This window comes from Sapajus apella, unplaced genomic scaffold (genome assembly GCF_009761245.1).
Source record: "Sapajus apella isolate SASKATOON/1434 unplaced genomic scaffold, GSC_monkey_1.0 scaffold142, whole genome shotgun sequence".
Taxonomy (NCBI): domain Eukaryota; kingdom Metazoa; phylum Chordata; class Mammalia; order Primates; family Cebidae; genus Sapajus; species Sapajus apella.
The window spans coordinates 2977726-2992938 of NW_022437082.1; the positions used below are offsets into that span (position 1 = coordinate 2977726).

The 15213-nt window shown below is 45.8% G+C and overlaps 1 protein-coding gene across 2 annotated transcripts in view; it reads left to right on the top strand.

Annotated features, from left to right (window-relative positions):
• The window catches only part of NSDHL (NAD(P) dependent steroid dehydrogenase-like), a 28341-nt gene that overhangs the window by 1823 nt on the left and 11305 nt on the right, over nt 1-15213 (top strand). The window contains exons 2-3 of one of the 2 annotated variants that reach the window (XM_032264158.1): nt 5502-5652; nt 7552-7710. In XM_032264158.1, coding sequence (XP_032120049.1) covers nt 5545-5652; nt 7552-7710 — 267 coding nt within the window. In that variant the 5' untranslated portion in view covers nt 5502-5544. The remainder of the gene's footprint in view (nt 1-5501; nt 5653-7551; nt 7711-15213) is intronic. The other variant, XM_032264159.1, reaches the window with a different exon arrangement.

Genomic DNA, 15213 nt, shown 5'->3' on the forward strand with positions numbered 1-15213 from the left:
TCGAGTGAGACTGGTACTGTCTGCCTGATGGGATACTTTCACATCTCAATGGGATAAGGTACTTATATGTAAAGTGGCCTGATGTTGAGCAGGTCTTCAGGCAATATTACAGTTGACCCCTGAACAGCATGGGTTTCAACCTTGTGGGTCTGCCTATGGAGGCAGATTTTCTCTCATCTCTGCCACCCCTGAGCAGCAAGATCAACTCCTCATCTTCCTTCTCAGCCTACTCAGCATGAAGACCGTTCACTCAATGAATGGTAAATATATTTCCTCTTCCTTATGATTTCATAGTCAAATTTTCTCTACCTTAATTGATTGCTGGAACACAGCATGTAATACATGTAACATATGAAATATTTGTTGATCAACTATTTACATTATTGGTAAGGCTTGCAGCCAACAGTAAGCTCTATTAGTAAAGTTTTAGGTAAGTTAAAAGTTCTGTGTGGATTTTTGACTGTGGGTCTCAGTGCTCCTGACCCCCACATTGTTCAAGGGTCAAATGTAATTCTTGTCTCTTTGCTCTTGTCATTCCCCCTACCCGACATGCCTAGAGCCTTAGACTTGTCCAAAATCTCTTCCCCACACTGCTGCAGGGTGATCTTTCCAACCACAACTCTTACTCCTGCTTCCAACTTCCAGGAGCCTCAGCATCTTTCACCCCGGGGAACTCCTTAGCTTGGCACACAGGCCCCTTAGGTTCTCAGCTTTGCTCCTGATCTTACTTCACACTTGCTGTGACACAGCTTGTCACATTTATCAGAACATGCTGTCTCTGTGCCATCACTTTGTCCTTCCCACCCCTGGCCATGGAATGTCTTTCAGGACACCATGCCCTCTGTTTGACTCATTCTTCTGGGGTCTTTTGAAGTCAGCTTAGGGGTCGACTAGTTGGGGCAGGCTCCCCTGAGCCAGCAGCTGGCATTGGTGCTCTGGGCTCACCCTCATCAGAGTGGGGACACACTTCCTCAACTGTTTGTTTGCTCCTGTCTCCCAGCCTAGATGGGGGACGAGAGGGGAGGTATTCCGTGCAGAGGAACAGCATAAGCTAAGCTCACAGGCATGCTGATGGGTTTCTGATTCATCTCTCTCTCTGGTTTGAAACAGACTGTTCTTTCCTTTGGCCTACAGGAATCAGTGGCCGGAACGTTCCCTATCAGGAAGGATGAGGTTGAGCTAACTCGCTTCTCTCTTCTCGCTTCACCTGAGGCGGCACACACCTTCATTATGGATGTATTTCTTAGATAAATTGCAGCAAAGCAGGAGGCCTGTAGGAGCAAAAGTAAGGCCTGCCTTTCAGAATTCCAAGATGTGACACGGGAAGGAAAATACCCAGATTAGGATTAGGGAGGCCAGTGGCTAGGAAGTCACATCTCTTTAGAGGGGTCCATTTGGCCTTTATTTTGCTGGGGCAAGTCAGCTCAGCTTTGTGCTTCCGTGGCCCTGCACTGCGGAGCAAGGTGCTGGGATTTTACCAGTACAAGATGGCTCTGTTTTCCTAGATTATTTTTAGCATAAGATTTTCATCCCAGTGTACATAGTGGGTGCACATACTGGTTTTTAATGGATTAAATACCTAACATTTTAAAGGAAAAGACTTGAGGCTTCTGATGTGTGAACCATAACAATCCACCAGCCCCTAGAACATTGCTCTTTGGAGTCTTGTTTTCAAGAGTTCAGAGCTATTCTTCTGTGTGTATGTGTGGTAAAGTAGACATAACGGAAAATGTACCATTTTCACTGATTTTAGGTGTACAGGGCTTTTTTTTTAAGTGGGAGTTTTGCTCTTGTTGCCCAAGCTGGAGTAAAATGGCGTGACCTTGGCTCACTGCAATCTCCGCCTCCCAGGTTCAAGCGATTCTCCTGCCTCTGCCTCCTGAGTAGCTAGAATTACAGGCATGTGCCACCACGCCCAGCTAATTTTTGTATTTTTAGTAGAGACAGGGTTTCACGATGTTGGCCAGGCTGGTCTTGAACTCCTGACCACAAGTGATCCACCACCCTCGGCCTCCAAAGTGCTGGGATTTCAAGTGTGAGCCACCATGCCCAGCCTGTTGAACATCTTTTTATGTGCATTTTGGCCATCTTTAAAATAGATCTTCTTTGGAGAAATGTCTGTTCAATCACAGCCATTCTCAATGTACATTTTAACCCGAGCATACATAACATGGTGAATTTAGGTGAGCAGGCAGGGGATGGGGGTTGCCCGTGGGATCTGACTCATTTGCTAGGCTAGCTCTGGGCACTCCAAGCCATAGAGACAGCTAAGCTGTCACCAGAATTCTTATCTGACTCATAGTATTTACAAACTTTAAAATAATTGGCATATAATTTGAGACAAAAGAGATTTTGTTTTGACAAGAGACTGGTTTGCAAGGAATTGTGTGATTATTGTTTCAGCAGTACAGCTCTGTTGGGGCGAGACATGTTTCTTCTTTCACCTCCTACACCCTCCTCTAGCAAACGAGGAGAGGAATAGGCTCTCAGGCTTCTTGCTTTTGCTAGTCGTACAGGAGGATGTGTGGAATTGGCAGCTCTGCTATTTGGATTTCGGGACTGCAGAGGATACTTGTATAGTTTGCTAGGTCTGCTGTAGCAGATGACCACAAACTGGGTGACTTAGAACAACAGAAATGCGCTTCTCACAGTTCTGGAGGCCAGAAGTCTAAAATCAAGGTGTTGATAAGACTGTGCTCCCTCTGAAGGATCCAGGGGAGACTCCTCCTTCCTTTGTCCCAGCATCTGGTGGCTCCAGGTGTTCCTTGACTTGTAGCCACATCATTCTAACCTCTACCTCCATCTTCACATGGCCTCCTCTTCTGCCTGCCTTTCCCCTCTATACGTCTCTTAGAAGAACACTTGTCATTGGATTTTGGGCCCACCAGGCCACCAGGGGCTTCTATTGGACCATTCTTTTCCTACTTTTCATGCAAAACTTAAGGCTGCAGGAGCAGTGAAACATTCTTTGGTTCTAATTTTTGTTAAGAAGAACTGAATGAAGGGTCTGGTATTAGTCGTTATGCTGTTCTTTGAATGAGGCCAAAGAGGAAATAATTCTTTCCACCCAAGTTTGCTTGCAAGTCCCAATCTGTCTTATTCTTTATTTACACCCCTGCTCATGCTGCCACTGTACACATACTTTACAAGACAAGTCCTTGGCTGTTTATTTGTTAGCCAGCATCTGGTTGTTGCAACAACCCCAGGAGTTAGCCTTTAAAGCAGGACCTGGGAGTCATTTCCAGGGCAGATAGAATAGTCCCTGCCTGCCCAAGCTGACACCACATGGCAGCAGGTTAGACAGGGGAGGACTAGAGTGGTGGAGAGACTCCAAAGAAGGCCCAAGAGGATGCATGGCCAGGGAGACTCCTGCACAGGAAGCTATGTTACAGTGATAAGAAAATGAGCTGCCTTGAATGGCGTGTTGACAGGTATTTGACACTATCCTCATAAAGACCTTATGAAGCCATTTACTTGACAGATGAGGAAAGGCAGGCTCAGTTCTTTTAAATAACCCCCCTTCCGAGGGCTGCCTGCTGGTAAAGAATAGTACATAGCTGGGATTTAAACACAGCAGACTCTTGTTTCATTCATTTATTGCCAGCTGTACTGAGGAGTGGCGCGATTTGTGATTTTCTCAGGCATAGAGGGTGAGCAGAGGCTTACAGGAACAGAACTCTGCAGGGGTGGGCTTGCTTAGCCTGGCTGGCCTAGTTGGCCCATCATGTGGTCCTGTCATTGCCCCAGGCACACACCCCTCAGATCCCCTGCCAGCAGAGGTGAATAAGGCCTTGGTGGGGTCAGAGGCCAGATGTGGGCGATTTCCTTGCCCCTATAGATGCCATCTGCCTTTTCATTGACTCATGTTTCCCTGAGTATCTGGGGAAACTGGATAAGAAGCCAGCAGTGGGCATTTGTGATTGTATCATTGTGAAATAGCAGTAATTTGCCCCACTGAAGCCCCTGCCCCTTAGATGGGATATGCATGTGCGCGATGGAGAGCAGCATGGGGACTCTAGTGGGTGTGTCCACACAGCAGTCTCATGATCCCAGGGCGATATGGGAGTGCCCACTTCATGCTGGGCACTGTGCTTCTTGCCCAGGTTGCAGCAGTGGGCAAGACTTTGGTGCAAGGTGCTAAAATCTTTTTTCTCTACCTGCTTTGGTCCAGATACACATAGAGTCACAATGAGTTCAATGTCAGCCGCGTGTCTTTCGAATGAACAGATGACAGGGCCCCTGCCAATGTGAAGGGGATTATGGGATAAAGGGAGGGACAGGGCAGGTGCAGAGTTACAGATTGACTTTAGTGCATTCTAAAAATGGCCATGACAAGTCAAGTTTTGAAATACAGTTTCTTGATAATTTTCAGTATGAGTTTAGAAAAATGGTCTCCCCAAATGGCCCCTCCAGACATTGAGGGTCCTACATCCATTTCAAAGCCATGTTGGCCTTCTACATGGTCTTAAAATCAGTCCCCACTGGGACACGTGATCATGCCCATTCATTAAAAGTGGCAAGGAGTGTAAAATTTGAGGTATAGGGTTGGATTGGAGCAGTCACAGCAGGTGGAACCCCAGTGCCGCCTGCCTGCCACCTCCTCACTGAAGCATTCTGTGAATCTAGCCTTTCATGAGCAAAGTTAAGACTCTTCTTGTGGATGTTGCCATCTCCAGATGTGAGGGGATCCATGACTAAGTAAATTGTCAACTAAGAAAACATAGACACAAGACCAATTACATCATAGTCAAGTGGCTTCTTTGTGTTTGCAGTTCAGTATTGTGGGTGATGAAGGAGAGAAGCACCCTAAGGGCTGTCATCTCTGGTAACATTTTTGGACTTCGTTGCTACCATCTCCTTGCTGTAAAGTGTTGGGTCCCCACCATACTCTGACCATTTCCCAAGCGTTTCTGATGGCCCTAGATACTCTTGAGTTCCTCAACCCATCATCAGAGTGGCTTTAACTTAGCCAAGCAGAAGAGCTCCATCTCCCATTGCACTCCACTCATCCCCTGTCCCAGCATCCCATGTCCTGAGCTCCTAGACATGAGCCCTTGAGCCTATTTCATTGATCGGGAAACTGAGCTGCAGCAAAGGGAAGTGACTGGAGCAGATCCATGCAGTTCATGATAGGACCAGACCAGGACTCCCTAGGCGTGGGCACTGCCACACCCTAATGAGCACCACAGGAGAAATCAAGGCTGACTGAAGAATGGGAGAACCATGGAAAAAGCTACAGTGCCAAAAACCATTTTTATGTTATAACTGATGAGTGAGCTTATTTAAGTGGCCTCCCGTGCTGCCTCTAATCCAACTGTATGGTAGGTCATGGGTCTAGTCATGCCTGCATTACAGAAACATTGGCGCAGTGTCTCCTCGAACGGCTGTACCTATGGTTCAGCTGCTTATAAAAACTAATGGGGATGGCATCTGCACAAAACACTAACAGCTAAAGATGCTTTGACTTAGGCAACATTAATGTCTATCTCTATGTCTTTAAGAAAAGAAAATCTGATTGCAAACGGGACCATATTTTGCTTTGAAATGGAACCAGCAGTTAGTGAGCCAGTGAGAGACCAAGTTGCATGGACGCATTTGACAGAGGATATTCCCAGAGTGAGTACTGACATAGAAAAGGTTAACCAGAATCAGGTAAGGAGAAAGTTGACACGTACATACCAAGAAGCTGTTACTATTTACCTGTGGGTTAATAGTTGTATATTTGTACATGGATTAATCAATGTTGGGTATTGTTGTTTTGTTTTTGTTTTTGAGATGAAGTCTTGCCCTGTCACCCAGGCTGGAGTGCAATGGCACGATCTTGGCTCACTGCAACCTCTGCCTTTAATTGTGATTAGTCACAATTAAAATCGTGAAATGAAATCTCACTAGACATAACAGCAAGGTTATTTGTTTTTTGAAAAGATTAGCATCCTTTGAAACACCTGTAACTGGAGATGCCAAATGATACAAGCAAGGCAGTCTGAAATCCCTCATGATGCTCTCAAAACATATCTAGTTCTAACTGTCTTTGGGTTCAGACTTTTAGTAAAAACTGCGGAAGCCCAGGTTGGGAAACAGGCAGCTCAGAGTTATTCTAAATAGCTACAGTTTGCCTGTACAGCTGACTTGGGAGGAGGGGAGAAGAAAGGGATTGCTAGAAAAGGGATTGATGGGAGTTTTGTATTTAATTTGGCCAGGACCTGAGGAAATATATCATATGTAACCTGGTATGATTGCATGTGTATAGGAATATTCAGAATAAAGCCTAGAAAAGAACAGGTTGGGAAGTTAGTTTTGGGTGGCAGAAGAATGGTAAGGCCGATTTTGTTAGTAGTTGCACATGAACAAATGAGGCTGAAGTACAGTGCCATCTCCAGGCGGGCCTGGTGGAATCCAGTATGAGTGCCGTTTCAGATGGGACACCCCAACTGGGAAGGAGGCGGATGTGTAGCGGCCGTCTGGCCCTGGCATTCCTTCAGTCTCTTGCATAGTTCAATTTTGTTAATGTTTAAGGGATAAGTAGGGAGATTTGTTTGTTTTTCTAATCAAGAACATAATTTATTTAAGATATTTCATTTCCACACACCCAACTTGGATTTACTCTATATGAGCTAAGGAAAGTGGAGGTTGTCATCTTAAGGAGGCCCAGATACAGTTTTAGAAATAACCTAGGGCGGAAGGCTATCACAGGTCCTCCTTACAGACACTCATAGCCAGCTGGTCTGGTGTACAGCAGCCGCAGTTTGGCACTGACATACTGGAGGGAGGATATTGAAGGGCCTGCATGTGCTCCTCTGTCCTTGCATTATGCCCAGTCACCAGAACTGCAATTACCCGAGGAATCGTGCATGTTGTGGAGGCTGAGACATAAACGCCATGGCTCTCCCCATTTCTTCAACTTCCTTGCAGTTCAGAGGAGGCAAAGCAGAGCCCTGGGCTCGCCCATCCTCACTGCAGCCCCACTAGGACAGCCCATGAAGGTGGTCTTAGATTTCTAAGCTGAGGCAAGAAGGGGTCGGGTGATGAGCCCAAAGCGACACAGCCCAGCCCTGCTGTGGTCAGGGAGGAAAAGGGACTGACTTTGTCCATCGAGTATGGAGACTGCTTCCTTCTTTCTGATGTTTTCAATGCAAGCTATCAGCTACCAAATGGCTGCCTTTTTTTTTTTTCTTGTCCTTAGAGAAGCACCCAGGGATCAGGAACACAAAGGTATCACAGGTTTGTTTTCTTTTAAGATTGTCCAGTTTTGGTCATAGGTGGTTTGATTTCTTTTCACTAAATACAAAGCATGGATCTTGTCATCAAATCCAGCCAAAGTCAATCTCAGTGTCATTTGCTGTCTCTCTTCCCTCCTTACTGATCCCAGGAGAGAAGGTTACACTAGTGATGGAACACCAGAATGATATAAACCTTCCAACTTGGCTCAGGAAGAGCTACAGACAAACAAGTATATCTACCATTGCAGTGGCTCATGATACGCAGTTCTGGACTCTACAGCTTCCAGTTCTCACTACACTGGTCTTCCCTACCATTCCTCTCTTTCCACAGGCTAAGAAATGCACAGTGATCGGGGGCTCTGGATTCCTGGGGCAGCACATGGTGGAGCAGTTGCTGGCAAGAGGATATGCTGTCAATGTCTTTGACATCCGGCAAGGGTTTGATAATCCCCAGGTGCAGTTCTTTGTGGGTGACCTCTGCAGCCGACAGGTAATGGACCTTGCTGATTTCCCACAACTCATGAGGGGGAACCACGATACTTCCCTTGCTCAGAGGCCAGCCAAATTGTTTGAAAAAAAATTGTTGCATTGTGAACATTTTCAAAGTTATAGGAAACAACACCACATTCTTACTACTCAGAATGAATAACCATCATCTCTGTCGCAGCCACTCAGCTCTGTCCTGGTAGTACAAAAGCAGCCATGATCAGCACTTAAATGAACAAATGAATGTGGCTGTGTACCAGGGAAACTGTACTTCAAAAGCAGTCCATGGGCTGTTTGGGCCAGCTGCAAAAAGTATGGGTGCTGGGCCACAGGGTCATGTTTTTTTTGATTAAGAAAGAATTCATTAAAAAAAGATTCATGTACTGCCAATATCACATTTTTAACATATGCAATTCAGTGGTTATCCATATATCCACAAAGCTGTGCAACCATCTCCCATGATCTAACTCCAGAATATTTGTATTCCGCCAAAATGAAATCTCATAGCCATCCCCTCTCCTCCCCTCCCAGCCCCTGGCAGCCACTCATCTGCTTCCCATCTCTATGGATGGGCCTCTTCTGGACATTTCATATAAACAGAATTATGTCGTATTCATACTTCTGCGTCATATTTATATTTTTTTCACTTAGCATGATGTTTTCAGCTTCCTCCATGTTGTTCAGGTATGAATAGCTTGAATTTTATTACATGTTGCCAGATGGCTCGACAAAGCTGCTATGTCAATTTCACCTCACACCACAGTGTGGCAGGAGCCCCATTGCTCCACATCCTTGCCACCGTGGAGCATAACTAGACTTTTTGGTGTTGCCATTTTGAGGAGTATGAAATGGTGCCTCGCTGATGTTCAGAGTCACATGTCCTCCCTGATCAAGTAACCAGCCACTCTGTCATTGGGTGATCGGCTTTCAGGCTTCCTCCTGTATGAAATGTTTGTGTCCTTTGCCCCTTTGTCTTTGGGATTGCCTTTTCTTCCTTGTTACTCTAGTTGGAGTGCCGATCCTGTGCTTGTGTCCTTATGGATGGCTTCCCTCAGCCTGTCACTGGGCTCTTATTCTTGGCTTTGGTGTCATTTGCCATATGGTTTTTGTTTATGAAATATTAAGACCATTGCTTCTGCTGCAAAGTTATGGCTGTTTTCTCTCCCACACTGCTCACACCTCCGGGCCTGGAGATGGGGTAGACATCTTCCGTACTCATCATGGCTGCCTCCGAACCATTCTCCCTCATGCCGCTCTAAGCCCCTCCAGCTTTGAAGAGGATACCCTCAGACTATACAAACCCCAACACCCTTCCTTCCTTGTGATGGCCACCCACAGCCATCTGCTCCCCTTCCCAGGTGACTCCACTTTATAGGATTTCAGCTCCTTTCTGGCATTATGATTTGTGAATTCAGTGTTCACGTAGATGACCCTACCAATGCTCTCGCCTCTCTCACCCAGTGATGCTGCCCTCCTGTCATCACCAGTAAGCATGCCCTCTCCTTCATCCCAGTTGCAGGCATTCTACTCTGAGTACCAGCTCCTCTCTGTCCAGCTCATGCCCTCTAGTGCCTCAGCTGTCCCGATTCCTTGACCCCACCCAGACATCCAGGCATACCTGCTGTGGCTCACCCCATTTGTGCTTCACTGCCTTTAGTTCCATGGTCCACTCATTCACTTGCATGGTCTTCACCCCCTTCCCCTTTCTCTTTTGGTTGTATGTATCCATAAAGTTTCTCCACAGAAACACCCAGCAGGGGGTAGGGAGAGAGAGAGGGAGAGGTGGGTGAGAGGGAAAAAGAGATTGAGATTTTTTTTTTTCTTGAGATGAAGTCTTGTTCTTATTGCCCAGGCTGGAATGCAGTGGAGCGATCTCAGCTCCCCACAGCCCCTGTCTCCCAGGTTCCAGAGATTCCTCTGCCTCAGCCTCCTGGGTAGCTGGGATTACAGGCACAAGCCACCACGCTTGACTAATTTTTGTATTTTCAGTAGAGACAGGGTTTCACCGTGTTGGCCAGGCTGGTCTGGAACTCCTTACCTCGGGTGATCCGCCTGCCTCAGCCTCCCAAAGTGCTGGGATTACAGGTGTGAGCCACCGCACGTGGCCGAGAGATTGAGATTTAACTCACAGAATTGGTTTACATGATTGTGAGGGCTGGATAGGCAGGTCTGAAATTTGTAGGGCAGACCAGAAACTCAGACAGGAATTGATGCTGTGGTCCCACGTTAGAATTTTTCTTACAGAAACCTCAGTTTCTCTTTCAGGGTCTTTGAACTGATTATATACTGCCTTCCCAGAGTATCAAGGGTAATCTCCTTACTTAAAGTCAGCTGATTGTAGATGTCAACCACAGCTACAACATACCTCTACGGCAACACCCACACTAGTGTTTAGTGGAGATACCGGGGACTGGAGCCTGGCCCCCACAGTGTACTTCACATTGTAACCCCCACCCTGGTTAAATCTTGCCTTGTGCATGGCCACAGCCCTCAAGCAGACCTTTGGTACCACTGAGCACCACCTCCACAAATGTGCCTACGTTCACATCTCCAGTCAGCCTCCCCTGCTGTTCCTGAGGATGCCTCATCCCCACCAAAGCACCCATCCTGGTGCCAGCTGGAAGCCACCTCCTCTTCCCTACCCAGTGATTCGGATAGGACCTCTCTCCCTGGCTGCCTCTGATTCCTTCCTTCTGTTATCTTGTGGAACCACTCCAGTTAGGTCTCCCCCAAACAGCTCCTGTCACTGCCACCAGGGACCTTGAGGCAACCATATCCGGTGGTTGAATCTCCGTCCTCCTCTGCCTTGGCCCTTTAGCAGCATCTGATGCTTTCTTTGCTTGCCTTCTAAGATGCCACGCTCCCTCCTTTCTCCTTCTGCCTCAATGATTGTCCCCTGGTCACTATCATTTCTAAACTTTGCAGGCTCCAGGACTTTGCTTTTCTTCTCCAAGTTTAGACAGTGTCCCCATGACTCCATCCCATCTCATGTATTCATTATTGTCTAGAAGCTAGTGGGCTGCCTGCTTGGCATCTCTACCCCCCAGCTCTCTCGGCCATGTGTGTGTCTGTGTGTGTTTGTGTGTGTATCTCAAAATGCCTGCTGGGCATCCCTGTTTGGATACCTCATGGTCACTTCAAGCTTGCTACATCCAAAATTAAGTTCCTGGTTCCCTGATGCAAGCCCCTCCCCTATCCCAGCAAACCTACTTCTGCTAAGTCTTCTCCAACTCCATAAATGGCCCACTCTGCTTTTCCAGTTGCATTAACCAAAAACCTTTGATTTATCCCTGCCAGGCTCCTTTCTCTCTCATGCCCTTCATCCCATCCATCATGAAATCTTGTTGACTCCACTCAGAACAGATCCCCAACCCAGCAACTTCTCACCCCGCCCATGGCTGCCACCCTGGTCCATCATCACTCTCATCTAGATGTTAGAGGGACTCTTAATGGATAGATCAGATCATACCACCCTCTGTACAGAAGCCTCCAGTGGCATCCAGTCCCATGTAGAGCAAACAGGCCTGTGTAATCACCCGTGAGGCCCTGAACAGCACGTCCCCACTACCTGTCGGGCCCCCTTCCTCCCACACCCGCCTCATGGCTCTGCCCCAGGCACACTGGCCACAAACCAAGTTTCTGCCTCAGAACCTTTGCACTTGGTGTTCTTTTTTCTTTTTTCTTTTATTGCATTTACAAAGCACTTGGTGTTCTTTCTGTCAGGAACGCTCTTCCTGAACCACAGAGCTTGCTCCCTAACTTCCTGTAAATCTCCAACCACCCCGTGCTAAGGAACCAGCCCCTGCCCATCTCCCTTACTTTGCTCTAGTTTCTGCATATCAGCTGCCAGCCAGTACGGACGTCCTCTAGATTTACTTGTTTCTTTGCTTATTTGTCTTGAAACGTGATTGATCATGAGCGGATACAGAGCAAAGGAAATCTCATAAGAAATTTGTCCTCAACGTAAGCTCCACAAAAGCAGGGATTTTGTCTTTCGATCACTGCTTTGTTCCCTCCAAGGAGATGAGAATCCTTAGCAGGCTTTAACTTCTCTCCAAAAGGCTCCCCAGCTGCTATGCTGCTGTTGCTAATATATTATTGCCAGCTTTCCTTGAGTACAAATTTAAAGGGAGACCCTCAAGCATGGCATGTAGCTCTCCAGCTATACTCAGCTACTCAGCTGCAGGCATGGAGAAGAGGCGAGTTGCATTTAACCAGGGTTGGAGTTTGCTAGACAAATTTAATAAAGGGAGAGGGGAACAAGGCAAAGGTGGTGCTGATGGATCATGAAATCTAAGCTAAGTCCAAGGTGGATGTGATGTGGGTGAAAGGCATGGCAGGAAAGGACTTTTATTTTTATGTATTTTTTATTTTTTGAGACGGAGTCTTGCTTTGTTGCCCAGGCTGTGGCGCAACTCAGCTCACTGCAACCTCTGCCTTCCAGGTTTAAGTGATTCTCCTGCCTCAGCCTCCCTAATCAGGTGCCCACCACCACACCCGGCTAATTTTTGTGGTTTCAGTAGAGGCAGGGTTTTGCCATGATGGCCAGGCTGGCCTTGAACTCCTGACCTCAGGTGATCTGCCTGCCTCGGCCTCCCAAATTGCTGGGATTACAGGCATGAACCACTGCGCCCGGCTGGGAAGGACTTTTAAAATGTGCTTTCAGCTGGGAGTGGTGGTGTGCATTGCAGTCCCCCAGCTATTTGGAATGCCAAGGTGGGAGAATCACTTGAGGCCAGGAGTTCAAGACTAGCCTGAACAACATAATGAGACCTCCATTTCTTTTTTAAAAAATGTGTTTTTATAGTCAGTAGAGAGAGAGGGGAGAGAGACAGATATATATACACACATACATATAGATAAAGTTTATATATATATATAGTTATATAGTTTTATATACACAACATATATTACATAACACTTTGTTTGTTTGTTTGTTTGTTTGTTTGTTTGTTTGTTGGACACAGAGTTTTGCTCTGTCGCCCAGGTTGGAGTGCAGTGGCACGATCTCGGCTCACTGCAACCTCTGCCTCCTGGGTTCAAGCGATTCTCCTGCCGCAGCCTCCCGAGTTGCTAGGATTACAGGCATGGGCCACCATGCCTGGATAATTTTTATATTTTTAGAGACAGGGGTTTACCACGTTGGCCAGGCTGGTCTCGAACTCCTGACCTCAAGTGATCTGCCCTCCTTTGCCTCCCAAAGTGCTAGGATTACAGGTGTGAGCCACCATTGCCACCACGCCCAGCCCATAACACTTTTTAAAATCACCCCAGTCTTGTGGCATCTTTTGCTGCTAACAAGAAGTCTACTCCCAAGCTGGTTGCTGCTTCTTTGTAGGTTGTCTGGCTTTTCTCTCACAGCTTTTAGAATTTTATTTTTTATCATTTATAGTCTCTATAGAGAATGCATCTGAGCCTGAGTTCTCGTTTTGATTTTAAATCTGACTCAACACTTGCTAGGCCTTTGCAGTCTGAAGATGAATGTCTTTCCTCATTTCTGGAAAATTCTTCAAAGACTCTACTCTTCTCTCTTTTCTCTCTTTCTGGAAGCCTTGCTGGACGGATGGTGGTCTTTCATTGTGTTATCTGTCTGTTACCCTCTCTTTCTTGCATTCCTTCTCTTTCTCGTTCTATTTCATAGCAGATTTCCTCTTCCCTGCATCTGCCCATGGCCAATCATGTTTCACCTATAGTCCCCTCAGATTATGTTGAAGCCATTCCTAGACATCATATCATTTTATCTGTAAATATTTCATTATTGGTCTCTAAAAGATAAGGATTCTTTTTAAAAACACTGACAGTAGTTCTTTAGTATCTAGCCAGTGTTCAGATATCCCTGAATGTCTTATAAATGTCTTTGTATTATTGTTTTTCCACATAAGGAACCAAACAAGGTCAAGACTATGCATTTGGCTGAAATATTTAGGTCTGTTTTAATTTACAGTTCCCTTCATCTTTTGAAACTTCAGTCTATCTATTGAATAACTGATGTTTAATAGGATCCATGTTTGTGGTGCTGTAGTATTTCCCACAGTCTGGATTTTGCTGATTACATCCCCATGATGTTTAACATGCCCTGCTGTCCTCCAGTATTTTCTGTATACTGGTAGATCTGTGATGGTACTGTCCATTAAGGCAGCCATTAGCCACATGTAGCTATTAGACACTTAAAATGTGGCAAGTCAGAATTGAGAAGCACTGTACATGTAAAGTCTACACCAGATTTCAAAACTAAGTACAGAAAAAAGGAATGTAACTATCTCATTCAAGTTAATTTCACCTTTCTCTTTTTACTTTTTAATGTCATTACTACAAACTTTAAAGTCACTGTGGCTTGTATTATGTTTCTACTGGACTACAGACTTGGTCAGACTTGTTCAGGTTTTTCCTCTGGGGTATTATTACTTTTGATATTCCAATAGTAATAAGCATGCCTAATGCTCATATTTGGGTTTCCATATACCATTTTGCATAAAAGGAACTAGGGCTTCTTGGGAAAATTGCTCATTCTAGGACCCTAGGGCAGGGGCAGTACAAAATTAGTCTGCAACATTTTCTTAGCACAAAATGAATGAGGACATATAAAGAAGACACAAGAGCCAAATTGAAGGGCCTCCACTGGCCAAATATGGGACATTTTGAGCCTTGAAAAACATAATAGTAGTGGATTATAATGCATTGATTTAAAAAAGAATCCATAGGTCTGTAGAAATACTGAAAATAGGCCGAGCGTGGTGGCTCATGCCTGTAATCCCAGCACTTTGGGAGGTAGGTGGATCACCTGAGGTCAGGAGTTGAAGACCAGTCTGGCCAACATGGAGAAACCCTGTCTCTACTAAAAATGCAAAAATTAGCTGGGCATGGTGGCTGGCACCTGTAATCCCAGCTGCTTGAGAGGAGGAGGCAGAAGAATCACTTAAACCCAGGAGGCAGAGGTTGCAGTGAGCTGAGATCGTGCCATTGTACTCCAGCCTGGGCAACAAGAGCGAAACTCCGTCTCAAAAAAAAAAAAAAAAATACTGAAAAGAACAATTGGGATCAGGGAGAAGGGGAAGCTCTACAGAGGAATTCCAACTAATAAATGTAAAGAGCATGAATTAAAAAGCTAGACTTAGAATGTCACCATTTTATACCCAGTACATTGATTACTGTTCCAGGCAAGGACGATCAATAAATGCTGAGGTCAATCGGTGGAATTAACATGCTGGAGATTACTTAGGAATTGCAAGGGAAAAGGTACCTTTTTGATGGCCAGAATCTGGCAGCCATCATCATCACCAACTTAATATCACCAACAGTGGGACAAAGTTGCACCTCCTGAGGTAATTCCCTGAGAAGGGCACACCACCACTGATGTGGTATTCTTGCCAAAACCATTAAACCCGAATCTAATCTTGAGGAAACAGACTAATCCAAACTGAAGGTCAGTCTATAAAGTAACCAACCAGAACCCTTGAAAAATAGCAGCATTAAAATAAGACAAAAAAGAAAAGATGGGAAATTGTTT